General features: G+C 40.1%; 1 protein-coding gene across 2 annotated transcripts in view; it reads right to left on the bottom strand.

The window, feature by feature from the left end:
• The window catches only part of gak (cyclin G associated kinase), a 28,269-nt gene extending 4,199 nt beyond the window's left edge, over positions 1 to 24,070 (bottom strand). For both annotated transcript variants that reach the window (XM_069178214.1, XM_069178215.1), the window contains exons 1-24: positions 23,688 to 24,070; positions 19,450 to 19,511; positions 18,842 to 18,901; positions 17,313 to 17,427; positions 16,773 to 16,915; positions 16,415 to 16,540; positions 15,473 to 15,562; positions 15,123 to 15,258; positions 14,237 to 14,349; positions 12,201 to 12,279; positions 9,818 to 9,935; positions 5,848 to 5,897; positions 5,467 to 5,615; positions 5,235 to 5,357; positions 4,129 to 4,262; positions 3,719 to 3,913; positions 3,487 to 3,604; positions 2,725 to 2,804; positions 2,331 to 2,524; positions 2,075 to 2,236; positions 1,804 to 1,970; positions 736 to 997; positions 457 to 651; positions 87 to 224 (exon numbers count right to left, since the gene is read on the bottom strand). In XM_069178214.1, coding sequence (XP_069034315.1) covers positions 87 to 224; positions 457 to 651; positions 736 to 997; positions 1,804 to 1,970; positions 2,075 to 2,236; positions 2,331 to 2,524; positions 2,725 to 2,804; positions 3,487 to 3,604; positions 3,719 to 3,913; positions 4,129 to 4,262; positions 5,235 to 5,357; positions 5,467 to 5,615; positions 5,848 to 5,897; positions 9,818 to 9,935; positions 12,201 to 12,279; positions 14,237 to 14,349; positions 15,123 to 15,258; positions 15,473 to 15,562; positions 16,415 to 16,540; positions 16,773 to 16,915; positions 17,313 to 17,427; positions 18,842 to 18,901; positions 19,450 to 19,511; positions 23,688 to 23,829 — 3,151 coding nt within the window. In that variant the 5' untranslated portion in view covers positions 23,830 to 24,070. The remainder of the gene's footprint in view (positions 1 to 86; positions 225 to 456; positions 652 to 735; positions 998 to 1,803; positions 1,971 to 2,074; positions 2,237 to 2,330; positions 2,525 to 2,724; positions 2,805 to 3,486; positions 3,605 to 3,718; positions 3,914 to 4,128; positions 4,263 to 5,234; positions 5,358 to 5,466; positions 5,616 to 5,847; positions 5,898 to 9,817; positions 9,936 to 12,200; positions 12,280 to 14,236; positions 14,350 to 15,122; positions 15,259 to 15,472; positions 15,563 to 16,414; positions 16,541 to 16,772; positions 16,916 to 17,312; positions 17,428 to 18,841; positions 18,902 to 19,449; positions 19,512 to 23,687) is intronic.
• Positions 24,071 to 26,826: the final 2,756 nt, after the last annotated feature.

The raw sequence follows: 26,826 nt of genomic DNA, 5'->3' as shown, positions 1-26,826 counted from the left end.
GACACAGTAATAATATTGGAGTTACTTTTTTATTAACAACTTTTAAGATCACCCACAAACCTCTACCGTAATGTTCCTCCACCTACCTGTGGTGGTGTAGTTGGGTTTGCTGGCGGTGCTGCTCATGCCAGCGGTGGTGCCGGCTGCCCAGCTGTCCCACCCACCCAGCAGGTCTGGCTGGCTGGCTGACGATGTCATCTTCGGGACATCTTTCACGAGCTTATCTGTTCAGACACAAACACGCCGAGTAATATTTTCCATGTTCGCATGAGACAGCAGCAAACGTCACCAGAGGGAAAAAGGTGACAGTCGTATTAGTGCTGAGATACTTTGGGGTGGTTTGTTGCTGCTGAGTCGGAGTGAAGGGTGTGTACTCAATCATCATATCCCCTCACAGAAGACAGTGAGATGTGATGAAGCAGCAGAGGAGCATTGGACTGTGGCTGATAGACTTACTGAGGTTGAAGAGGCTGGTGTTGGAAGCAGGGATAGGGTTACTGTGAGTCGAACTAAATCCGCTGGTGGCCGAACTATCAGAGCTCAACAAGTCCCCGAACAGGTCCGGCCCCGAGGCCTGTCGAGACGAGCCAACACTGGAGCCAACGCCGGAGCCGGACCCCATCCCAAACGGATCAAACAGGTCACCCACGGCTGCAACACAGGCCAGGTGATGTGGAAAAGTGTGCATAAATAACTGGAACTATAAAGGAATAACTATAAAGCTTTGGGCCTTACGTTTTGAGTCTGGCGTAGCCCCGCTGGTCGACCCACTGAAGAACAAATCTTCCTGTACTGCTCCTGTCTGACCAGCAGGAGGCGCAAACAGGTCATCGAGGAGATTGCTGTTGCTGGAGGCAGCTTTCAGTCCTCCCTGGTCTCCTTGAGGAGGAGCACAGGAGGCGCTCGAGTACATGGAGGGAGGCTGGGGGTCAGAGTTCAACCCCAAGAGGTCAGCTGTGTCACCCACAAGAGATTCCTGGGGCGCAGTAGGTGACGTCTGAGGGAAGGGGGGACACCAAGAAAAGACAGAAATGAATGGAGGCAGTACAATTTTGGCTCTACTGCATGGCATTGATGGGGTGCATGATTAACAGGGTTCCCACTGACTAAAAACTGGAATTTCCACGATCTCTAATGAACGGAATAACAGTCCATTTATGTGCTGATCAGACAAAATTCAACCACATTACTTTATTCTCAGCAATTTGCGAGCTATATTTACTAGTTCACAAGTGTTTTCAGTACAAAACTTGCTGCTTGAACAACAAACTAAGCAAATTATTTCTTCTTAAATGGGAAAAGAAATTAATGAATTTTCCTCTGGCTGCCCCCAACTAAACATTGTCCTGCACTGGACTGCAGCGGAGTAGTGATTGAGCCGTGAAGGGCTCCTTCTCCCATATTTTAACAGATCAACAGTATTTTTTTCCGTCTGGTTTTATAGCCAAACCTCTTGAAATTTACATTTTCCTGTCATGTTTTCCTTCGTTAGAAGCCTCAGGAAAAAACGTATCTTCACTAAACTGATTGTTGACGAGCTAGATAGGAGATAAAAAACCAATTCAGGAAAAAAAGCTAAATAACTTTATATAGAAAAATACTTCATGAAAAATATTACATTTTGACATGCTACAAACAAAATTCTTGACTTGGCTGAAAAAAAAAAAAAAATCGAATCCCCTAAGTTTCTATGTGTAGAACAGACTTTTTATAATTCCATGATATTTCAGTAACTGTATGTCCAATGGGAACCCTGAATAAAGGAAGTCATATTGTATTGATGACATATTATGATATAATCACCTGGAAGTCGGCATCAAACAATGACTCGCTGTGGTCACGTGACAGCACATCGCTGCCGGGGGCAGAATAAGAGTAGGACTCTCCTTCTGACTGATCACTCAGGTCGTCCTGGTCATTCATGGATCCTCCTCCTTGGCTGTCGGAGGCATCCTGATGGCTACGCACATCTGCAAATACAAGAAGTCAGTCATTTGAAGTAACTTTTTGTATCAGTCAGAGAGGAGGGATAGTAAACCAAGAGACTGTTTCCCGTAGAACACGAGTACAGTACCTTCCCAGTCTAGTGTCTGGAAGAAGTTGCTGGCGTTGGTATCGTTGCTCATGGGCAATTCTGGTTCTGTTGCACTGGAGCCCTCTGGGGTCTGAGCCGGCTGGGGCGAATCGGAGTCATAAAACGCAGAGGAACCTGGCTGACGTGGCAGCTCGGGCTTACCTGCACAGATTCAGGTTTAACCTTTAGTTCATATGGATAAGTCAATAAGAGAAACTAAACAGACGCTTCCGAACAGCAAAACACAGCCACCTACCAAATTTGCTGAGGATCTCCTGCTGTTCATCACGAGAGGAGAAAAGGATTTTTGGGTTGAGGCCCTTGGTTTGTAAGCCCTCCCATGGGGGGGTCTTGGTGCTAGGTTGGTCCCTGGGTTCCACCTCGATGTCCAAGTTCACCTGGAACAAGTCTGGGTACTTCTCCTGGATGTCACACGCATCCAAATCATACCTGAAAGGAGAACAGGTCAGAAGTCATAAAAAAAAAAGGCAAATTACAAGCATTATGACGTAAATGAACAGTACTTCTTATTACTAATGTCATTATAAAAGTTCAGGAATCATTTTCAGACCAGAGTCAGCTGTCAATCAACACTATCAAGCCATAAGATAATAAAGACAGTATTTGATGGCCTGAGGCAATATACATACTTGGCAAACTTGACAGTGGTCGCGTTTCTCGGCACAAAGCCTGTGTGAAACTGGATTTGAAACATTTTCATGGATGCCATCTGAAACAGAAGTGAATGGGATTTAAAATGTGCATTTGTTTACATTCATCACCACTTCCCCTTTGATTTATTCACAAACTATTCTTTGAGGAATCGAGGACAGATGTGTCCAAATTCTTTTATAAGGAGGGCCAAAATGTGAAATTACATTTCATTAAAATGTAATATATTTTGCAGAAATTAACACTCTAAAACAAAAATAAAAATTCAAAGTAATTAATAGACTATTATTTAATAAGCATAATAGTAATTCTATAATTTTGCAGAACTTATTGGGGAAAAAAAATGTCATTTTGCTGATCTCTCATCTTGAGTCATACTGAGACACACTATGAGCACATGAACATCAACAGGAAAGAGCGACAATACCAGAATTCTTTGTACATAAGACGAAGGCCAATGTAATTTAATAGGGAGGCTAAACGGTGCAATGCTGTACATTGCTGGTAGCTCATATGAACTTTTTAGCTGCACAACATTATAATGGTTCGTATTTTTACAGCACTTAAGAATAGGAATAAGCACAAGCTTCTCGAATGATGTGGTGGGCCAACACAAAGACAGTTTGGGCCAAACAGCTCTGATCGAGCAGAGACTTCTAAAATCCTGAGTGACATTGAATGCAACAGCAAAGTAACAGAAATGTGGACGCTTGCGCGTGTGTGTGTGTGTGTGTGTGTACCTTTGCCTGTAGACGTCCTCCCAGCGTAGATCTTGCATGATAGATCACCACCAGTACATCTCCTTGAACTGTGACATTGAGGGGAATCTCTGCTTTCCCGTCTTCCATCTTAAAATCCCTGGAAGGAGAGAATAATTGCGAGAGGATGACTGAATAGAAGAGTAATGTTTTACTTTAGATATTTAAATGAAGAGAAACTTGACAGGCTGTCCATGTGTGCTACAAAACTCACTTCATCTTGTCATACTCCTGTGATGTGGTGAGGACCCTCTCGTCTCCAACGTAGACCTCGCAGAACGGCCGGCAGCCATTACGCTGCTTGTTGAACAGCGGCACCGGAGTCATGATGATGGAGTGGATAATCACAGGCTTGCTGTGAGGGATGATGGGCTCCTCTGCCATCATGTCACACATGTACTCTATGTACCTGACAAAGCAAGAGTGACATCATAAGACACTACACTCTATATTTAATGATGTAGCAGGTTAAAACTTGAAACCTGAGACCAACAATAAATGTGTTTCTACTGATGATGTTTTCCATGATTTTAGGGTCAAGTCCAAATACGACAAAACTCCAACCAAGATGACTAACCCACAAACCCGACCCCCTCTCCTCATCATGTGTGTATGTGTTTATACCTCTTGTGCGAGGGTGCTATGCCCGGTGGGCAGCGTTTCATTGAGAACATGTAGACAGCAGCCTCAGCTGTGGTGAAAAGGCGACAAAAACACAGGAAGGAGCAAACTGCCACTGCTGATGCTGCTCTGCCATCCTACAAAGAAAAAAGATGCAGGTAAAAAAATTAAATAACTGAAGGTGACATACCCCTCTAATTTTCCTCTGTATTGTCCTGTGGACCCTATTTTACCATCATTTTGGGGACAACAATTTTTTTAATTGGTCCAGTGTTGAGCGAGAGCACTTCAGCTGGCAGCAGCTACATAGACTACAATGTAATACTTTGAGGCAATCACCCAATCAATGTATTTCTACAAAAAAAAATGTTTATTTTGATCACTAACAGTATCAGATTCATAATTTATTGTCTGACAACACTATGGAAAGGATCGCTAACCAGAAACAGAAGTCTCGGTCTGCAATTTTGCAAGAGGTGAGTTGTAGCAGGAAGTTGATCTTGGAAATATGAGTGAAAATTGGGGAGGGTACTTCTGTTGAGTTGGAGCACAGAAAGCAAAGCTTATTGTTATCTATATGTTTTAAATAAAAGGTTTGCCAACAACAGCGAATGCAACACTTTGCACAGCTTTCATAGACTACCATTGTTGGATAAGGACACGCTGAAGTTGGGGTTAGTCGTGCTACAAGTGGGTCTACAGTGACTTTTTTGACCAGGATGACTGAGTGGAGAGAGCTGCTGCAGCCAGAGTGGAGGTAATGGTTTCAGCCAAAGTTATTTTGTTCAGAGAAAGTTGAGAGAGACTTCTCCTCAAGCAAGACCTCTGTTTCAAGTTAGGGATCCTTTCAGACAATTATATCCGAGACTGTCAGTGGCAAAAACACGCACTTTCAGTGGACGTACCAACGCTGGAGCCTGTTTCTCGGTTTCTGGCTAAAGCCCTCTAGCTCAATACTGGACCAATTCTATTGTAATCATGAGTCACTTGGACCCAAAATGATGGGAAAATGGTGTCCAGGTTGAAAAATATCCCGGTAAGTGACAGTCTTGACTTCTTCTTTCCCTTTTTCCCTAATGTCAGTGTGCAAAAAGAACTAACTGACTTACCAGACAGTGGACTATACAGATGTTTCTCTGGTCCTGTTTGAGCCACAGATGCATGTTCTTACAAACACTGTAGAGACTGCGGAGGTTGGGGGCCCGGCGCACCTGCCAGTTACACTCCGAGACCTACACACACACAAAGATTCACACCTGAATACAACTTACTTTAACACTCAAGGAACAACATCACCTACTTGAACCAAACCAGTAATACAACCACAAATACACTTCATACCCTGTTGTGGAATCGAGAAGGCCTGTACGATCGTTTGGAGAGGTTGTACACAGCATAGTGGCCAGCATGACGAGAATCCAGGAACAGACGGACATCCTCAATGTTGTTCTTTATCGCCGACTCCACCCCTTCTGCTGGGAAAGACATGACTACACACACACACACACACACACACACACACACACACACACAAATATTACTATTACACAGCTCTTTCTCATTTTCAACATTTTTAATGTTGAACAGTAACTAAGATTTGATGTTACGTCACTTTCATTTAAGCCATGTCTGCATGACGTGATTGATGATGTCATGTTCATCATGTAATACAAAATTATAAAGTTAATAATACAATGGTTTTATGGAGGGCACTGTGCCTACCTGCTATTCTTGAAGTGATGTATGAAATATCCAGGTCCCCTTTGGCGTAGCTGTGAAAGAAATTAGCAGCGCAGTTACAAAAGGATTAGATACACAACATAGCAGGGAGGATGGACACAAATCAGTGATTACTGCAAGAAATAAAAGGGGCAGTCTAACAGTTTGACTGACGTCTGGGAGACTGCACAAACAATGTCACAACATAAGCTGGCTGAAACAGAGAAATAGCTTTATGTTTCAGTATATGAACGTAACTGGTTTTGGAACTAAAATATTGAAGGATGATAGATTCCTGGATTGGTATCAATGCCAGGGCTACCACAATAGACACTTTCACCTAGTTTAGACAAAGGCTGTCCTACAAATCATGCAAATTAGATTAAGATGAGTTCATCTTTCCACTCAGTGTTTAATGTAGCACAACACTCGTTACTGTTGATAGCTCAGTGGCGTTAAGAATTGTGGGTAGTTAACTGATGTAGAAATTAGGCTTCATTGGATATTACAGCAAATATAATCACACCGGAACAATGACCACAACAAAAACAAAGCAGCATGATTCCTACTATAAACTAAAAATTAGTACAAACTACAGGCCAAGCAAAGGAGTTGAGATAACTACGTATGCTGATGACAGCGTACACACACATTATGTGTACGGTATTAGGACACACACGTGATGCTGGTTATGACACATGTAGCTAAAATGGTTCATTAGTGATCAGTGGAGCAGTGTTACACCTTTTAACTACCATTCATTCATTCACTCATTTAATCATTCATTCATATTGAGCAGTGATTCCCAACCAAGGATTATTCTACCCATGTGGCCACTTGTAAAGTTTCTTTGGGGTATGTGGAAAAATAGAAATTAAAGTTAAAAAAAAATATGAACATGTTGAGAGTCTGTTTAAAGTCTGCATCAAAACTAGGCAGTAAGTGAGCAAAGAAATTACAAAATCTAAAAGTGATAAATAAGAAGAAAAAGAAATAGCTATAAATATGGATAAACATGTCAAAGAGTTACCTATAACAGTTGTATGTGAAAGTTTGGGCCCCCTCAAACTTATATTGTTGCTTTATAATTGAGTATAAATAAAAAAAAAAAGTAAACAACAACTCTAGAAGCAGATATTACAGTCTATTGGCCCTTTTTGAGGAACCAGCACTGCAGAGTGAAACATTGCAACACCACTACTGTCAGATTTACCTCCCTGCTGCTCCTTTGCAGTCAAAAGGGGGATTCTGCTGTAACTTTTTTGTCCAGCACATTTGCAGTTTTCTCAGGCAGTTTGGTTTGTCTTAAAGATCTTGTCCTGACTTCTATAGTTTCTCTAAACTACCATTTCTTCAAGACATTTCGGAAAGGGAGAATTTCATGTAGGAAGCGTTTTGATCTTCTAGCCTTCCCTTGCAATGTTTGGCATCGATTATTATTCTCAGACCTTCAGTCAGTTGCTTCGAAGAGCCGAGGGCTGACTTTTTCCACAAAAATTGAAAGGTTGTTGGCTAAATGGTTTAAGAAGATTAAGCTTGAATTAATGGTTAAATAATAAAAGAAAAAGGAAATTAAAACTTCAGAAAGTAACAGATTGGACTGGTAAATAGTCAAAAGTAATGGAAAGGTTGAAATAAATCAAGGTATCAAGGACCTATCTGACAGGTCGGAGGGATATATCTTACAAAAAAGTTGGGAACCACTGATTAAGGCTATTGATGAGGCTGTTTGCTTTAGGTAGCTAAAAGTTCTAAAATACGTTTATCCTTATAAATTACATAACATTAAATTATATAAAAACTACCATGATTGCTAAAAAAAATTATTTCAACATTTTAACAAGCCAATTCCATTTTGACCAACTTTGAAGATCTGATGTTAGAACTTGAACTCCTTACTGGTGTTATAGGTGGGGCTATAATATACCTTTCAATCAAAAGCAATGGTTGCTTCACCACCAGTTCTACCGTTAATGTTTGACTAAAGTTATTTAAAAGCTGTTGGCCCAATAACTTCCTGCACCAAGCAATTATAGTACGTTTCACTTGCTTTGTCATTTCCTGATATAATTTTTCCAATCATTTCACCCATAAATAATATTCATTCAACCATTCACATCCCGCTGCGCACTCATCCAACTGAATTACTGAATGTGTGATGTTAGGATCAGCAAGCTGTGATGACGGACACAGCACAGCAAAAAGTGCATTTTGTTTTTCCTCTAAATCAAACACACACACTACAGAACACACAAGAGGACTGCTTGAGTGGACGCATTTCACCGACCCATATTTACCTTGGGTTGCTAGGTGATGGACACATAGTGGGACCATGAGGGATTGGGACAGAGAAAAGAAACAACAAAAAATAAACGAAAAGGACCAAACAAATGGAGCAAACTGATGATTGAATAACTAAATGAAACATCAAACTTGAACAGTTGCAAATAGTGTGCCTAATAAAGGAACACTTTGCTTATTGTCAACCTGCCGAGAAGATCAATAATCATTGCCGATGTCTGTGGCTGCTGCAGCTGAATTTAGCAGACCAGATTACTCCAATAGTCCACTGATTTTATTACTACTTACTACTAGAACAGAACAAAACAAAACAAACCGAGAGATTATCTGAATTAGGGTTCACTTTGCCATCTGAGGGAAGAACATTTCAGGCAACCCAGAGACAAAATGTTCTTTATAAAAGGTAAAGTCTGGGACCAGGGGAGGAGGAGGGAGGATGAATGGTTACATAGATAGTTTTCAGGAGTACAACAATACCTTTACTTTAGGTTGATGTAACTGGGATGAAACATTGATAAAAGGGCTGTGTTTAGAAAAGGGTGCATGCCTGAATTGCAATTCCCAGACAGGACTACAAGTGCATACTTTCAGCACAGTAAATTAAAATGATTTAATAAGCAATACCAAAGCAAACATGATGGTAGAGCTGTCTAACCTAATATGAAGCGTATTTAAAGTTACAGTTGCCAATGCAAAATGTAAAAAGTTCCATTGAATGTTCAGTCAACTCCACAGGTTAGCAAACATATTAATGAATGTATAAATTCCATGTTATGCCAAGTGCAAAAAACAGGTGATATAAGTCAGGGTGTATGAAAAAAGCTGTCCCTCCAGGGTTTCACAGATTTTTTTTTTGTGACTGCTTCAATCAAAATTTCCGTTCTGAAAAATTGCAATGCAATTAACTGAATTTTTGCTTTGTTTTGCCTGGTGACTTAAAAAGAGTCATATATAATCACTTCCTATGATATTAAGCACACTGCATGTCAGCTAGCTGGACATATTTTAGTTCTCATCTTTCTTTTATTTTCTGAATGTAAAAAAACAAGGGGATCAAAGTTAGAAAAAATTCATGAGTCATAAAAGTCACATGGCTGTATAAAACAGGCTTTGACTGCAATATAGAATACTTAAAAACATTTAAAGCGATCCTTTTTTGCAGATGTAACTTGTTTTTTTAAAACATCATTAATTCAATACATGTATGCACAAAAATAAAATGCAATCTCAACAACTGGAAGGCAGCATAAAGCTTGTGCTGTATGATTTTACTGCCGAAGGGAAAGTGTGACAATTGATATCCTAATTCCAATGTTAAGACCCTATTTCCCCATCAACCCTGTCACTTTCAGTTTTGCAGTTTTATCCGCTAAGTGATATGTAGTTTGTTATGATGATAAGAGGAGAGGCTGAAGAACCTTGCTGACTGTAAATGAGTAGTTACTTTTGTTTGGTAAGACTTACTTGGTGCCATAAACCCTTTGCAAAAATGTTCAAAATTGCAAGCCCCCGGCTGAATTTCATTAAAATTGTGATCACAAGATCAGAATTACCTGGAGGGACTGAGAAAGCACAATCAGTGCTTGCTGATCTTTCACGACAACAAAGATGAACTGAATAGTATCTTATATGAAAAAAAAACACAATAGTGATCGAGCTTGGAACATCTTACCTGGCTACCGACTGGATGACCTTAGAGGAAGTGTCCTTTATGTTGGTCAGGAAGCGCTCTGTTCCTCCCCGTAGGATATCCAAAAGGCCACTGCCTGTCTGATCAGGATCATACATGCCTGTAGGCATCGTGAGGAAATAGAGATGATGATAAATATAATAAATCTGCAGACACTGTTAAAGCTCAAGCACTGACATTTGGTTTAGCTGAAATCAGGCTCACTGTTTACCACAAAATGACAACAAATATATTCATGCTATCTTTGCAAGAAACTGCTAAATTTGTAATATTTGTGTTTTCAAATAAAATAAAAAAAACCCACATAATTAAGCAATCATAACTAAAACAACAAAGTGCATTCAGAAGAAAAATCTATATTCTATAACTTGATATGGGTGTAAAGTATCAGAAATTCATTCTTAGCTGCATTGTGCATAAAAAAACAAACATACACAAACAAACACTGAATGACGTGAAGTGGTTTATCAGAAAGGGTTTAAAGGGATTGTTTGTTTGACTTCAAATTCATGTATTTAATCATATCTGTTGCTTTTAACTGTGGTGGAGCTGCCTCACGTTGAGAAACATCAACATTCGGTTGGAGCTGCTCCTCAAAGGAAAGAGCAAACATGTCCTGCCTTTCGACAGATGGTTGACTGGCAGCGCAGAAATCCTCTTACTGGACAGGAGAGACAGCTTTTGTGTGTGTGTGTGTGTGTGTGTGTGTGTGTGTGTTTGGTATTTTGTGTGTATAAATGGGTAAATGATAAGTCAGTTATGCTCATTTTGAGAGAATGTCGACATAATCTAAATAAATATTGTTTCCTCAGCAGGAACCTTCAGCTCGTTCTCTTACTCATTTGAAGAAGTTCATTTCAAAACAAAAATAAATTTGCTAAATCTGCCTTCGATATACTGTTGGGTGGGAAATCACAATCAACCTGACACATTCAATCTTAAACACGGAGCAGACCAGTTATTATGGCATGTGACAGACACCTTGTGTACTATATTACACACACGCTACAATTGAGCCTCTGGGCTTCAGGTTCAGGCTCAAGGTCAGTCAAGGTTAGTGTGTGAAAATGGAAGCAGAGAGCGTGTTGACTCAGACGCTGGGTGTGACTAAGATATCACATCATGCTGAGGAATGTCCACCACATTATTCATGATTCACAATGTAAAGACCATCAGGATTATGTCCGACACATTTGAGGATCTGGATCCTCTGATGGACTGATGGTAGGTCATGACCCTGCTTACTCTGAGGAGGAGGAGACTTTTATTTACTGGGTGGTAAAGAGCTGGTGTGTGTGTGTGTGTGTGTGTGTGTGTGTGTGTGTGTGTGTGTGTGTGTGTGTGTGTGTGTGTGTGTGTGTGTGTGTGTAAACATGTTTTACTGGCTGATTACAAATATAGGAGTTATAAATAAATAAAGAGCAGTTTGGTGAAATCGTCACACGGTTTATAAGAAAGATATAGAATGGACCTTTTTTTTTTTTTTTTTTTTTTTTTTTTTTTACTAACAACATGCTGTTATTTTGTCAGTTTGTTGGACTGCAGCAAAATAAATATATAAACATAATAGGTGGAGCCCGATCAATATATCGACCGGCTGTTTTGATCACAGGTCTGTGTTTATGCTAGCTGTTATTAAAACTTTTTACATAACACACAATGTAGAAAAATATGCTCGGGCTAAATCACAAAATGTTCTATTTTTTTTTTCCATTACCATTTAATTTTATAGTTATTTATAATAAATAAATTCCCAGTGAAGTTTACTGTTTCACTGCACTGAGGCCAAATATGTAATCAGCTAATATCAACCTATCTCACATATTGCTATCGATGTATATGTTGGCTGATATGCGCTAAGAGAAACATTTATTACAGAACATAATGTAGAAAATGATGATTGGGATCAATTACAAATTGTTCTTTTTGTCTTTTTAGATATTTGTAATTATTAGATTCCCATTGAAGTTCATTTATGTCAGTGTCAATGTCAAATATCCTGTCTCCACAACATATGTTTGTCACAAGTGTTTGATAACCACATTTGAGAAATCAAAATGTGTTTATATATACTGTGTATACAGTATGTAAAAAGAATACCAGCCAATATATTGACATCAGAATATTTTTACTCCCTGATATCGGTATCAGCCCCAAAAGCCAGTATTAATCAGGCTCTAACGCTCGGGGTCTCTTATGGAGTTCGAGGTTGTCCTTCAGCAAATCAATCAATTGTTGAATTCAAAAGTTTTAGCTATAAGTGAACTAAATAACTGAAGTGAACACTACAAAAACATACAAAACCCAGACGAACCCTGTCCCACACCTACAGAGACACACCACTACCATCCAAACCAACTTTTACCTGCATTGTTGTGGACGTTGTGGATCTGCATGGGCGGCTGCGCTCCGTTGTTGCCAAAACCTCCGTTCTGCTCCAGCAGCTGCAGACATTCATAGCCGTCATACACTGGACGCCAACAGTAGTACGTACTCAACATTGCAGCAGGAGGGTCAACGAAATAAAGTGGGAAAAAAATACTAAGACGATTGGCAACCAGGACTGAAAGATTTGTCTGAGACGTTTAAAATGCAGTTATAGAAAAAGAAGTAGTAACAGAAAAGAGGTTAATAGAGAAAAATCATCAGAAGACCCAAGATCTTTCTCAGGAATGCAAAAACCCATATAAAATCTAAAAAAAAATAAAAATCTAAAATTCAATCAGTCTTAACAATAAAAACAGCTTGATAAAAAAGTAAATAAAAAAAAAGTGTCCAGTGTTCAGCAACACATCAGCAGCAGCTCAGAAAAAAAAAATCCCACAGTATATACAAAATAGAAAAATAAAAATAGTTTGTTGAATGTGGTTGATAAAAGAATCAGAGGATGAGCAGGTCTGGACCTGTGTCACAACAAACAGACAGCCTCTGCCTCTCTTTACCTCCTCTGACACGTCTACCGCATTTCCCTCTCAGTATCTCACTTCTATCTCTGCTCACTTCCTCCACAAGTTTGCTACTCTCCCTCCTCTCTGCCTCTCCATATGTCTGCGCCGAGCTGCATCCGAGAGAGGAGCAGGAGGAGGAGAAGCAGGAGGATTCTAATCTCCTTATGTCTAGTAGGGAAACCCCTTCTTAATCCTAATCAGATCAGCAATTGCCAAATCTGCCTTTACTCTGCACACACTTACCGGCCGTCCCAGGATTCAGATTCAGTGAGACATTTTGAGAATTATGGAAGAGACTCAAGTTACTTGTTTTGTCCCTGAGCAAAAAACTAAGATCTTTAACTTTATTGTCGGGGAAATCTAGGTCGGGACACTGACCCATTACATTGACCCTATGTATAAAACAATCGGGCTCAAATTCCAGACCAGAAAGTTGTTGGAAGTCAGAGGAAACCGCGGTGAAATCAGCTTAATATAAATCACAACTATGACTGAGGATTTAGTGATAAGTAGCAGGATTTGAGGATTTGTTGTGAGACATTGTAAGAGGCCGTGGCTGCTAAGTCAAATGATTTTCTATCCAAAAACCTGGTCTAAAATCGGAAATCAGATTGTTCTCAAACGGCTACTGTGGGTGGAAAAACAAAACTGTTATCCACTTAAAACGCTGCTTTACTGCTGAAGTGCTGCTATCACTTTGTTTGTTTGTTTTGAATTTCAGGTCACCCATTTGCCCCCCTCTGTGTCTCTCACTCTCTTTGGGCCCTTTGCATCGTGCCAGCTCGGGAAGAGAGGAGCCATGGGAAAGAGAATACAGACTCCATTGTGCCCACCATTGTGCGCGCGCGTGTGTGTGTGTGTGTGTGTGTGTGTGTGTGTGTGTGTGTGTGCGTGTGTGCACGTTTACGTGTGGTCGGCCGTCAATAACCTCTTTACATGAGGATGTGCACCAGTCGATCAAGTTAACTCCAAAATACACTTTGTGGAAGCTGCCACCCACTTAAAACTGATACCCAAAACTGCTCAACGCAGCATCTGATGAACTCAACATGACGATTCAAGAGCTACTTTATACACAATAGGAGATTAAACTCAGCAGGCACACACTCCTGAACAAAAAGGAAACGCTAATTAATTTAATCAACTACTAATCTGCTACTTCTTTATTTTAAGAGGTACTTTATAATCTACTGTTCTGTCATTATCCCCACATCCGTGTTAGAAAAAAAAAAAAAACTTTAGCTCCATTTGATTGGTGATTGCTTCTCAAAATCTAATCAGAAGGCCAAAATTAAAATAGTGCTTTCAACGCAACAGTTCAAATCTGCAAGCAGACGATAGCATAACTGCTCCATAGTACAGAAGATCTGGAGACATTTTACTTCAGTATAACTTTTTATATCAAGTGCAGTTATATTTTCTATCACAGCAGCCGTGCACACGCTTCACTTACCTCTGTAATGGGAGACTTGGGGTTGACGTTGCGTGCTGCTGCGATCTCCTGGAGCTGGTTGACCAGCTCTGTAATAGACAGACGCTCCTCTGGGTTCACCTTCAACATGGAACCTGAAGGAAGGAGGAAAAAGAGGAGGAGGAAGAGGAGGAGAGGGGTGCGTTGAAGGAAAGAAGAACCCTTTAAAGTGAGCATTCAAAAATCAAAAGGCAATGATGAAAATGACAGTGAGGCTCATGGAGAATTTTAAATGCACTGTGATGTTTGTGATCAGTACAATGCCAACAGCAGTTATGTCACTGATTTGTCATTAATCACATAAACAGAAATCAAGGTGACCAATACTTTTTAACAGTTTCATGTCACTCTTTACACTCTTGTCCACCAGGTGGAGCTGTTTAATTTAATTTGCTTATTTAACTTGTCATGACATTTTTATGTAGATGCTATGCTATGTTTTGGTTGAGGCAGATGGTTGCCCACCTCTGAGCCTGGTTTTGCCTGAGGTTTCTTCCTGTTGAAAGGGAGTTTTATTCTACCGTTATCAGAGGTTTTTCTCCCTTAAAAGGGAGTCGTTTTCCCTCCTAGCTTACGTGAGGAATTGTTAGGTTCCTCTGTGTAATGTTGTAAACTTCTGTTGTGAGGACTTTACTCTATTAAGTGCCCTGAAATTAACTTTGTTGTGATTTGGCATTATATAAATAAAACTGAATTGAAATGAATGTTTAGAGGCTGCATGCAAAACATCTGGCGGGCTGGTAAAGTTGATTAGGCTCATGGTGACAACTGTGAGTTGTGGTGAAGTGCAGCAGCAGATAAAGACATTGATGAATAAATGGACTGACATGAAAAAAAAAACACGATGTTGACAGGCAGGCATACGCACGTATGAGGTCATGATACACAGTGTACTTGACGTCGTTCTGAGGGATGGAGTATTTCCCGTTGACAATCTGCAGCTTGGCCCCCTCCTCAAACGGATGCTGCTTAAAACACAACAGGTAGAGGATGCACCCCAGGGCCTGCACAAGAGAGCAGCCATCATGAAGACAATAATCGAGGCACCATTATTTATGAAAACAGGAAAAAAAAAGTGCACACAACAGATCAAATATAATCGCAACAAAGGTGCTTCATCAGTGGACAAACTAGTCTCCAAATGAAGAACGAAGGGTTAACTAATGTCTAAAATATGACCCTACACAAATAGTAGAGTGAAAATATCAAGACTCTGACCCAGAGGTCTTGTTTCTCATTGATAGGAAAGTTGGAGTAGAGATCGATCATCTCTGGCGTTCGGTACGCTGGAGTGGTGTTCCGTGTGATCTGCAGAGAAACAGAAAAAACAAAGTGAACATCAAGTGAATGAGATGTTTTTAAACCACTAACTTCTGATCAAATTTAGAAAATTCTTTGAGCACCTTGGGAAAAACCTCTTTCTCCTGATTGTTTCACATGGATAGGACACAATATTATGTGATCCCACACGGAGAGCTAAGCGTGCTACGAGAAAACACTTTCAAACGTTTTTCACTTTATATCCATCATAAAAAGCTCTTCCTCTGGCATCTATTTTGTGCCACTAGCCTGAAAACATGCGCCTGGTTGAACATGCGGGTTATTAGATTTAGAAAGCAGGATCTCTGGTGTCCTGCAGACTGAGGTCATCGTTGGCAGAGCTCCTGTGCGTGAGCATATCTGTGTGGTTATAGTATAAATATAATGAACCTGATTAATCAACGCTTCCTGGACCTCTGGCTGTTAATACAATCAAAGGTTTCTGGTTTCTGTCCAACATCAGGATGTCATAATTACCCCTGATCCATTGTGACTTCTGAATGGTTCTATTTTAGAGCCCGACCGATACCGGATTTTTGGGAACCATGCCCATACCGATATTAGGGAGCAAAAAAAATTCTGATATCAATATATTGTCCGATTTTCTTTAAACTTTATATAGAGTTTATATAAACAGTTTGTGTTGCAGTGCAAATGGGATTATCAAACATTTTGCCACTTGTAACAAATTTATGAAATGGAGGAAGGATATTTTAGTGTTTGTCCACACTGTCATCAGTGAACTTCAATGGAATTTAAATTTTAATATTCAATATATTATATAAGGAGGCCCTGTTGAGATGAACTGATGATTGAGTGTGCTTGTGTGTCAGGGTGTACCTCGTCTTCCACCATGGACCTCTTCTGTGCAGACCAGCTGTAGTCGGGGTAATGCGACACTGTGGTGGCGCTGCCAAAGTCACACAGCTTGATAGTGCCCTGGTTACTAATCAAGAGGTTCTCAATCTGCAACACATCCAGTAAGCAGCGAGTTAGCGTGTCATTTAATGACCAACTACTAATCGTAATATCCCCTAGCTCAGAGCAGTGTGAATTTGTCCTTTACATTTACATTTGACACAAAATGTGGTCACAGTCCAATTAAATCTTTCATTCTACTGTATATTATGAATTTTTCATCATTCACTCGTCTTTTTGACGCATTCGTCACTCGTCCAACTCCCAGTGACAGACCAACCTTGAGATCTCTGTGTATGATTGGAGGTTTCTGTTTGTGCATGTGCTGCACAGCGCGACACGCCTGGTAGGAGATTTTCAGCACGGTGTCACATGACAGCGGAGCCCTCTGCTCTACCCGCTTTATGAAGTCCACCAGCTGACCTGAGGCACAAGAGACACAAACACATGAATAAAAGGATGCACCCAGATTGAAGGGAAAGTCCTGCATCGTGCAAAATAATTAAATCTTACACATCTTACAAATGTCTGAATATTAGTAATACATCATTTTTAATGACCAGTGAGGGTTTAATTGCATGTAAAGCATGCAAATGCTGAATGAAAACCAAGTCTGTGTTGTAACTGAACAAAAAGGAAGTAGAAAGGCCGCAGACAGGAAACTTTCATCACGAATGTCTGTCAGTTAAAGTTACCGAGAAACGGTCCTCGCTTACTGCACTTAGGTTTGATGAATGAGTAAGCAGTGATTCAACAGTGACAAAGTGACAAAGTCGAATCATTAAGAGAAGTATGTCTGTGTGGGTGGAGATGTTTTTACCTTTACACAGCTCGGTGAGGATCAGGAACTCAGCCTGTCCAGTGTCAGACTCCTCCTTACTGATGGAGGCAGCCGAGCAGAACTGAACCATATTTGGATGACCCGATAGCTTTTTCTGTGGAGTTAGCAGGTCAAGGAACCAACAAAAGAAACACTACTTTGGTGTCAAGCCCGGCCTCTGATTTGTTATCTCCTAAATCACCGTCATAATCATATTGGCCTGTCTGGTGACAGATGTTGGCAGGTTTTGCTTGCGGCTTGCTCGTTCAGTTTGTCTAATCTGCTTTAGAGGACATTTTGTGTTTTAAAAAAAACAACTAATCAAACAGTCAATTTGTGTAATACTTGGCATTGCGGCCAGTTTGAGTTTGGACGGGGGATCAATCTCCAAGAAGTTAAATGAATCTACTGTGCCAAGCGAGTCCTCATGGAGCACATCTATTCTACAACTGTAGCTGGCTCGTCGTGCAGTAAAAGCAGTAAGAGAAGAAATTGGATGGAAAACGATGGATGATGCTGATGACTGCAGTCATAAAGAGAAGTGTCTTTGTATTTCTGCCTAATTAGCATTTAATGTGTCATATGTGATACAAAATAAATTAAAAGAAAATCGAACCAGGAGAATGAGTGGGTGGGAGGGGTGAATGTGATTGCAGCTGGAGTGCTACAAAACTGTATGGAGTTGAATTAGCGTACATTTGTATTTACATTTACACGGATCCTTATTAAAATCAGTCTTGTAGAGCCAAAAGTATTTCCTTTTCAGGCAGCCATGATGGATCAGAGCCTGTTCTGTGCTGGTCGTGAGGTGCAGCTGCATCAGCCGGAGACCTGCTTCTCTGGCCGTGATAACTAGCATCATCATCAGAGCCAGTAATGTTAGCATTGTTAGCGCTGTCGTCAGATTTATACTGGGTGTGTTTTAAAAAAAAAAATATATATATATTTTGGCCTGAATTTCAGATGTTTGGGGTCTATCACTGTCCACTAACCAATGACTCTTATTGGCTTGTACTGCACTTTTATTACACTTACAAAAACATAACTTTATTCCCATTTCACCTGTCTTTCCTCTGCTGTGCTTCACTCTGTGTGAGGGGCTGAGCCTTGTCCTTCGTGAAACACACAGAGGAGAGGAGGGAAACTAGTGCGACCATTAACAGAGACCTACATTGAACTTTAATCCAGCGGCAGCAAATTAAATAATAATGTGAATAAAATACTGACCTGTGTCTCTAAAATGCACTACGCAGTATGAAACATTCAGAATTATTTTGTTTTTGTCCTGCTCATCAGTCCTTCTCAAACAAGAAACACAGCAGAGTGCCTTAGAGAGGATTTACAAATGACAAGCTTTGACACTGTAAGTTGCCTATAAAATAAACTACAAGTAATGACAGTATACATTCCACAACCTGGTGAAGTCATGGGTTAGAATCGAACTTGTCTGTATCACATGCCACTATCTGTCATGTATGACAACAGAAGAAACAGACAAATGTCTTTTCAACATAAATAATAAAGGATACCATGAAGCAGACTTCCTGTATGATCTCCTTGTTCTTCTCCTCCTCATTGGACAGCAGCCTCTGAGACAAAAACATGCACATAGACCAGGAGTTTGTTTCTGTTCTGTGATCAGGTGACTCTTTTTAATCAGACACACTTAACGAGACCAAACTAACACATCCAATCAATCAATATTTTATTTGTTTTGAACATGGGAAACTGAATAACATGATGAAATTATCATTATATTATGACTCCTCGTGCTGGTTACGGTAACTAACAAATTCACTGGCCACTTTGACTGCAAGCTAACATGTCATACTGCATACTGTATAAAACGGAGAAAGTGTTGTACTGCGAAGGGTCATTCTATATGTCAAATGCAGCAACGTACTGCATACTGAGTTTTACATCCTGACTAGCATTTACTAATAATATTTAGTGTTTACTTGATATCACAAGTACGTGTGGTACCATGCAGAATCAGTGCTAATGTGCCTGATTCAGTGTTTCAACTACAGACACTGACATGCCTACTGGCAAATGAGCAAATGAACCAATCAATGTGTAATATTGAGTTGTACAGCAAAAATGTAACAGTGGCCCAGTGGGTGCACTTTTATCTTACCTTGAGCGCATAGTCTTTTCCACTGCTCATGTCCTGGGCTTCATACACAAAGGCAAATCCACCTAAGAAAGTAAACAGGATGTAATTTGCATTGTTTAGTGGTCGTTATAACTGCTTGCGTAGGACACACACTCTTAAAATGAATCCTGTGAGTGAAAGATCAAAGTTACGCCACTGGTCGGCCGAATTCCTCAACGTCCGTTTCAAATTAGAAGCCCTCAGTCCAGCCATATACAAGGCTTTGTCTGAGTCTTGTGTTGTTGTGTCTCGGGGCCACTTAACTAATGTCAACTCATAGCTTTTGAGGTGTTTAATGGGCAGATGTAAATTTTAGCTATAGAAAATAACCTGGGTTACACTCTCCTCTAAACTGCATGAGTCCCTGCATGCACATCTGTCACACCCCTACATGTGAAATCTCAACCTGTGGGAAACACTGGTAACTTACGCACTGCAGGAACAATCTTGGCTGAAAGCTGCTCGATGGCGGAGGAGTTAGTTTCAAAAAGGGGGAGCAACTTCAGTGGTGTGAGGGTGGTTTGGTTACAAAAGATCGGACGTACAACAAACCACAGGAATATGTTAGTTTTTGCTGAATATTTGAGGGAAAACTTTACGTTTATGTCATTAATAGTAAAATCTATGTCAGTATTTTGTCATATGATTTAGAGTATCATTACTGCAAAAATACCCTGAAATAATGTTGGAACACCACTAGCAGCACACCATACATCATCCCGTCTCCCTCCATAAGATACTGAGTTGATTTAGCTTCATAACCTCATAACCACAGAGAGCACTACAAACTTCAGTCATCCCCTCCTCCACATACCCACGAACATCCAAGTCCAGAAACACGCACAAACCACAGTCTTACCTGTTGGCCACAGAGCTGCCACAAGCTTACTTCTCAAACCTTTAGGCCCCCGCTAAGTCCTCCTGAACATCCACCATTTCACTGATAGTGTGGCTGAAAGCTGAACTGATCATTATGTGTTCAGTGGTGCTGCATTGAGAACAAAGAGGATCTCTTTTGCCTGGTATGATGCAGCTGGATAGACTCATCTGAATCGGAAGTACAGTTTTATAGAATGGAGACATCCACACTGCCGAATTAATACTTCACTTTGAGTTAATATAATATAGACTTTATTGAGCCCATGCACGGATTGTTAAGTGCCACATTTTGGGGGTTTAAAAAAAAAAAAATTCAGATCAAAACAAAAGGCTCGTAGAAAGATGTTAAACTAAGGGCAGATATGGCCTGAGATCTACTGTATATCCACCATGACACACTTACAATTACTCTTACACAACAGGACAGCACATTTCCTGTCTTACTTTGGCTTAATTTGTAATTTCAAGACCTAAAAGTCACTGCGGCTGGTGGACAAGAAGAAACCTTGGTCTCCTTACACTAGTAAGTGTGCTCAGCAAACCACAGTCCAAACACTGAGAGGGCAAGGTTACCATAGTAACGAGTAAATCAACTACCAGCCCCGCTTTCCTCTGCAAAAATACTGAAGGAACAAGATTCTAATCTTTAACGCTATATTTACATAGGGAACCTTGCCCTAGTTTGTGAGCTGCCTTTCTGTCTTTCTCTCCAGTCCTGAATTATTGACCTTGTTTGGGATTCAAACCAGCAACCTCATGAATGCAACACTGACAATTTACTACACACACTTAGGCACAACAGACAGTTGTCCATTACAGGATTTGCATGTAATATCAGTGCTTTTGAGATTGCATATACCGCCCAGTGGGGATCACATGTCTTCCTCTGTTTTGTGCCAGGAAAGAAAGAGGATGAAACCTGAAAAGCTCCACTTCCTTTGTTCCAATTTCCAAACCATTCCCAGAAAAATACTAGAACAAAACGGGTGGTAAAAATGCATCTTTAACACGCCCCAGATTATCTAATCTCACCAGGGTACAATCTTTGTACTAGCGTTAAATGATTATAGGGCTACTAGTGCAAAAGACAGGAAAATTAGTCCTCGCCCCAAAAAAATAAAACCACCTGATTACAGCAAGTCATTGTATTCTCTCACCAAAGATCTTGGTGAAGGGATACAACAAAGACACCTTTCAAATAGCAAGATGGGAGTTTGAAAAGAGTGGAGTTTTAGTGTAAAATGATCTCCACTTTTACCACCTGCTTTCATTGTAAAAAGCTTGTGCATCTCCTTTAAGCTCTCTATGACGGCTGAGGAAGTGCAATCAAAACACTGTGATTACAGTGTCGAGTGGCATTAGAGCTAAAAACAATGAGTTGATAACATATCTGTGGGAAGTTATGGGACAACAATTTTAATAATCAGTTAACTGTCTGTCATTTGTCAAAGAACAAAAACGTAAATCATTAACTGGTGGCAGAATTTCAGTTGAGCTACTCTGATTACTATTTAAATGGAATAATGTGACACAGTTGGCATGTTTCAGTATTTTCTGCCATTTTAAATCAACCCATGAATTCATTATGAAACGAAGCATTTTCTGTAGCGTTAAAAGTGATCATATTTTAACCCACTGAAATGGTATTTACAGTATTACGTTTACGTTTCTAAAGAAACTTGACAAAACAATCAGTCAAAAATAGTTGGCAATTTCCACATAAGGTGGACAGAGACGTGTCAAACTGAAAGTCACACATTGCAATGCTAGTTAGTTGTAAGGAGGACTAATTTAAAATGAGTGCAACAAATAGGCAACTCTGAGGTGATAAAAGTCACAAATATAAATTTGATGCAATTATTTATTTTACCTTTTGATGTTTTTTTTGTTATTTTGCTGGTTTGTTTTGTGGTAATTTCAGGATGATGAATTACTTAAAGACTGAAGCAAGTTACTGAACCATTAAAACCTCACAAATACATGAACTCAAATTTAATTTATTGATCTGACTCGGATAAAAACTCTGTTGACATTGGACCAAAAAGCACTTGGTAATGTGCAAAAACCAAAGATTTAACCACTGCCTTTTGTTAAATATATTTATGTTTACATTAATCACAATCTGTGGTTAAACCTGATGTAAGCTGTATTTTTAAACAGACTATGCCCAAAATGAATGATTGCTCAACCAGGTATACTCGTAGAGCAAGATTGGGTTGCCACTTTGCAATGCGGACAAGAATCCCTGTTTGCTGCCACGGAGGAGCAACCTGATCAGTAGATTCACACGTCTCATGTAATCAAAGTCATTGCAGACAAATAAAGATGATGCAGAACTATGTGGGACCAAATGGCAAAACTCCTTTCTCATGCAAACGTTTCACTATCACATTCATCTTGCGGAGTTTATTTGTTTCTATTTTTCCACGGGGGTTTAAAACAATTTAAAAAAAAAAAAAAAGAAAAAAAAAAAAGGGTGTAACAGGAGGGGAAGCAGTCCTGGCACTCAACCAATCTCTCCCTTGATGTCACGTGAAATAATCCAGCAAAGCTCTGCAAATACTCTGATTTGGCTGTTTGTATAAGAGTTTTTTTTAAAGTACCTACACTGTTAAATTACAGCTACTATAACAACATGGTCATCGCTGATATATTTGTTGTGCCTTAATGCCACCTGTAATTATGAAACTTCCCCTTGTGGTCAAACGTGTCTTTTGCTGCCTTTACTGCAAACAATGCAGCAAATCCAGCAAACTATGGGCTGGTTAAAGTCAAATATAACTCACTGCCACATAACGCAGTAAAAAACAACAACAACAACAACAACACAGGAGGAGACAACATAGGAGGCAGTTCAAAATCAATGTGGCACTGAACAGACACTCAAAACTAGTCCTCGGTCATGTGGACAAAATCAAATATCACAATATTTTGGATCAATTATCTCGATATCGATGCTGCAGAAATGACTATCGAGGCTTTCCAAAAATGTGCACACAACGAGATTCATGATCAATAATAACCATCAGTAACGTGGACACGATGACAACGTGAGTGAAGTCGGTGCAGACTGCACAACCAGGAAAAGACAACACGGCACATCGCGATTTGACGATATCTAGTCTTATATCACAACATCGATATAATATCAACATATCTCCCAGCCCGAGTCGAAACCCAGCCATCAACTCGTGTTTACCGGGTGACTCGCAGCTCACCGCCCGTCGACCACCAGCGGAGGTATGTCAGTAATGCTAAGCCTGCTAGCCGGGTCAGCTAACTAGCATACCTTAGCCGCGCGCGACGTAGTAAACATTTCCCCGAGCGTTACGTCATCTCACCTTCCGCGATCACCCTCTTGATCCTCAGTTTCATGTCGCCGAGCTCAACGATTTGTCCGACGAAGTCATTCTGGTCCCGGCTGGCCCCTCCGGACGTGCCGGGCCCGGCTAGGAAATCCAGTGCCGACTGGAACAGGGACATCTTCTATCCAGCACCCCTGATTCAGGCTCGCAGAGGCCGGCGGCTCCGGCGGCTCCGGCGGGGGCGACGAGCTCTATCGATCCCTGCAGGGGGAGAAAAAAAAAAAACCTCTACGACGGTTCACGCTGCTATACAGACTTATAACCAGGTGATGTTATTCTTTCACTGGAAGCAAACATCCTCTTCCTGCTGCTGGACTGACGAGGCCACCATCATCACAGTGCCGACTTCCGTGAAGGGGGATGACGTCAAGACACGATTCAGTCATGTGACGTCGGAAAAAAAACCTGAGCAAACACAACAGACCTGCTTGTCATTTAGAAATGTGGGCACGTCGCAAGTAAGAGTAACAGCGACATATTACAATTATTATGGTTGAATAGAAAAAAAGACACTTTTTCGGATGAAAAGTGTTTGAAAAAAAATATATCAGGCGATTATAATGAAGATCGGATAAATAAAAATAGGAGGCTACTGTCTGAAAAATAGAGGGAAAGCTGTCAAGTGTGCTCTGACAAGGAATTAAGGCATGGCTGAATATGGATTTAGGCTCAAGTTTAGTAAACCTTCTCAGAAAGTGTCCTCTTTTGTTGTGGGTACACCGAGGCCTTTGTTAAGACCATTTTTTTTTTAACGTAATAAATATGTACTTTCTCTTCCCACATAATGTGGATTCCCATCCAAAATATCATGTGTTAGTCTGCCATCTATCGGACATATAGGTCAGGTTGATCCGTTTGATTCAGGGTCTTCACTCCTACAACACAACCAAGAGGCTCTCAGGACAGCAGTTGAACATACTTCATGCAGAAGGTATCACCGTGTTAGTATTACTGACTCATAAAGTTCAGGATATTTAAATCTTTACTTCAGTCAGTAGCAATGGCCTACAACAAGTGTAAAAGTATTGCATTCAAAATCCTACTGAAGGAGTCATAGGCCTCCAAAAGTATCAGCATCAAATTTTATTTAAAGTACCAAAAGGAATGTATTTAAAGTGCCATATAGACCTACACCTGCAAGCAAGATGAAAGAAATTAAAGAAGTTACATTTTACATTTAACTGGGACTCAAGTGGAGCATGCTAACTATGTGAGGGGTATTTAAACACACAACTAGTATATTTGTTTATGTAGAAAACCACCCAGCACTTAATAAGTAGGCTAAAATAAATTAAAGGAAGCAAGACAAGCATGCAGTTCATAAAGACGGAGAAGAGTCAACAGATGCTATTGTACATAGACGTTTAACTCAAACTCAGTTATTATTAAGCTTAAGCGTTTATGCAACTTTTTTTTCCCACCCAATCCACAATGCTGACCAATAATATTGAACAAAATATTCACTTTTCTTTTGTTACTGGCTTTTTATTTTATTTTTATTGCAGTTATTCTGACACGTTCAGGTGTAATCCAGGCAGATCATATCCACTCTGGTTTGGGTCCCAGCCTCAGCTCTGGGATGCTCTCTGGACTGATAAAAAAAAAACATCTAGGCTACATTACAGTTAGCGTCAGAGAATGAAAAGTATTTACATCGATTAGTCAGTGTACATTAGCCCACCTGTGTAGTGAGTGGTAGGTAAAAAACATTACTGTTGTGTGTTAGTCGATCAAGATAGACAGACAGACAGACAGATAGATAGATAGATAGATAGATAGATAGATAGATAGATAGATAGATAGATAGATAGATAGATAGATAGATAGATAGATAGATACTCAAACCATCACAACTTAATGCCTAAACTTTGACCCTAGCACCAACCTAAAAAGGATTTTAACCTGAACTATTAAACCAAGCCAAAGTTGGTGGACTGAATGGCCTCACACTGAACAGACTCAATATAGATTTAGTGTAGGTCGATCTGAAATCTTTAAGTCAGTCTGAAGAAATATACTGAGGAATATTTTTACGAACAGAAATCTATGTCCTTCATTTGACATACTCTATGTTGCAGCGGCCTATAAACCAGAGGTCTTCAACAGGGGCTCCGCGACCCCTAGGGGGCCCGCGGAGGTACTGCAGGAGGTTGTGAAATTGTTAGGTTGATTAGACAATTTTTCTTTTTTTCCCCCACAAATTTAAATGTCTTCAAATACACATTAACATGAATCCAACTTATTGTAGCGAATGAATAAATGGAGGCAGAAGATGTTATCTTTCAGTCTGAAATGCACACATTCAGCAACATACAGGAGCTCTCTCAAGCTGGACACCGGTTCACTCACAGCTCGAGGCTAGCCTGGACCTTTCCCTCCAAGCCTCCTGCACTCCTCTAGTTGAATATAAAACACAATTTTATACAATATATATATTAGGGGTTCCCTGCTCCATCTCTCTATCAGTTTGGGGGTCCTTGGCCTGAAAAACATTGAAGACCCCTGCTATAAACCATCCTGCAAAATCCCTTTTTTCTTTGTAGACTTGGCTGAATCAGCAGTTTGTCTTTTTGTGCTGTTGGATTGTCGGATTGACGTAACACACGTGTCGGTTGCACATTTTGCAGGATCCAAAGAGCAGTCGTTGGGAAAGAACTCCAAACAAAATCACAGAATATGACTTTTGGCTGGACCACAGGAGACATGAGCTGATGTGGTGAAACAGATAAAAGATACCCTCGCAGTAGAGTGATGCCAGGGTCCATTTCAGGTTCAACTTCAATGTGAAGAGGAAAGTTTGTCACAGTGGCACTGGAGCATAGTCATAATATGAAAGAAAATGTATCTAAAGACAGGTACTGGCAGTCTTTAGGTCACCCGACAAAGTCATATTATTATACAAACAAGGAGAGAATCTAATTCTCAACCATTACTAATCTGTGGTGGATTTTGCTCTTTAAAAGAAGCCGTTCAAGAATTTAAATAAAAAATAAATCCATTCAGATCAAATCAGTTTTAATAACATGGCCAAAAATCAAGAGCTTCCTCAGAGGAAATAAAACAAATTGCTGAAAGTTAAGATGTTATTATTTTTCTTTTAGGACTGATGATTATC

This window comes from Embiotoca jacksoni, unplaced genomic scaffold, assembly GCF_022577435.1.
Source record: "Embiotoca jacksoni isolate LCO1_2020_lvr unplaced genomic scaffold, fEmbJac1.0.p SCAF_8, whole genome shotgun sequence".
NCBI classification, from domain to species: domain Eukaryota; kingdom Metazoa; phylum Chordata; class Actinopteri; family Embiotocidae; genus Embiotoca; species Embiotoca jacksoni.
Note: the sequence above shows the minus strand (reverse complement) of the source record. Positions and strands in the feature narration are given on the sequence as shown.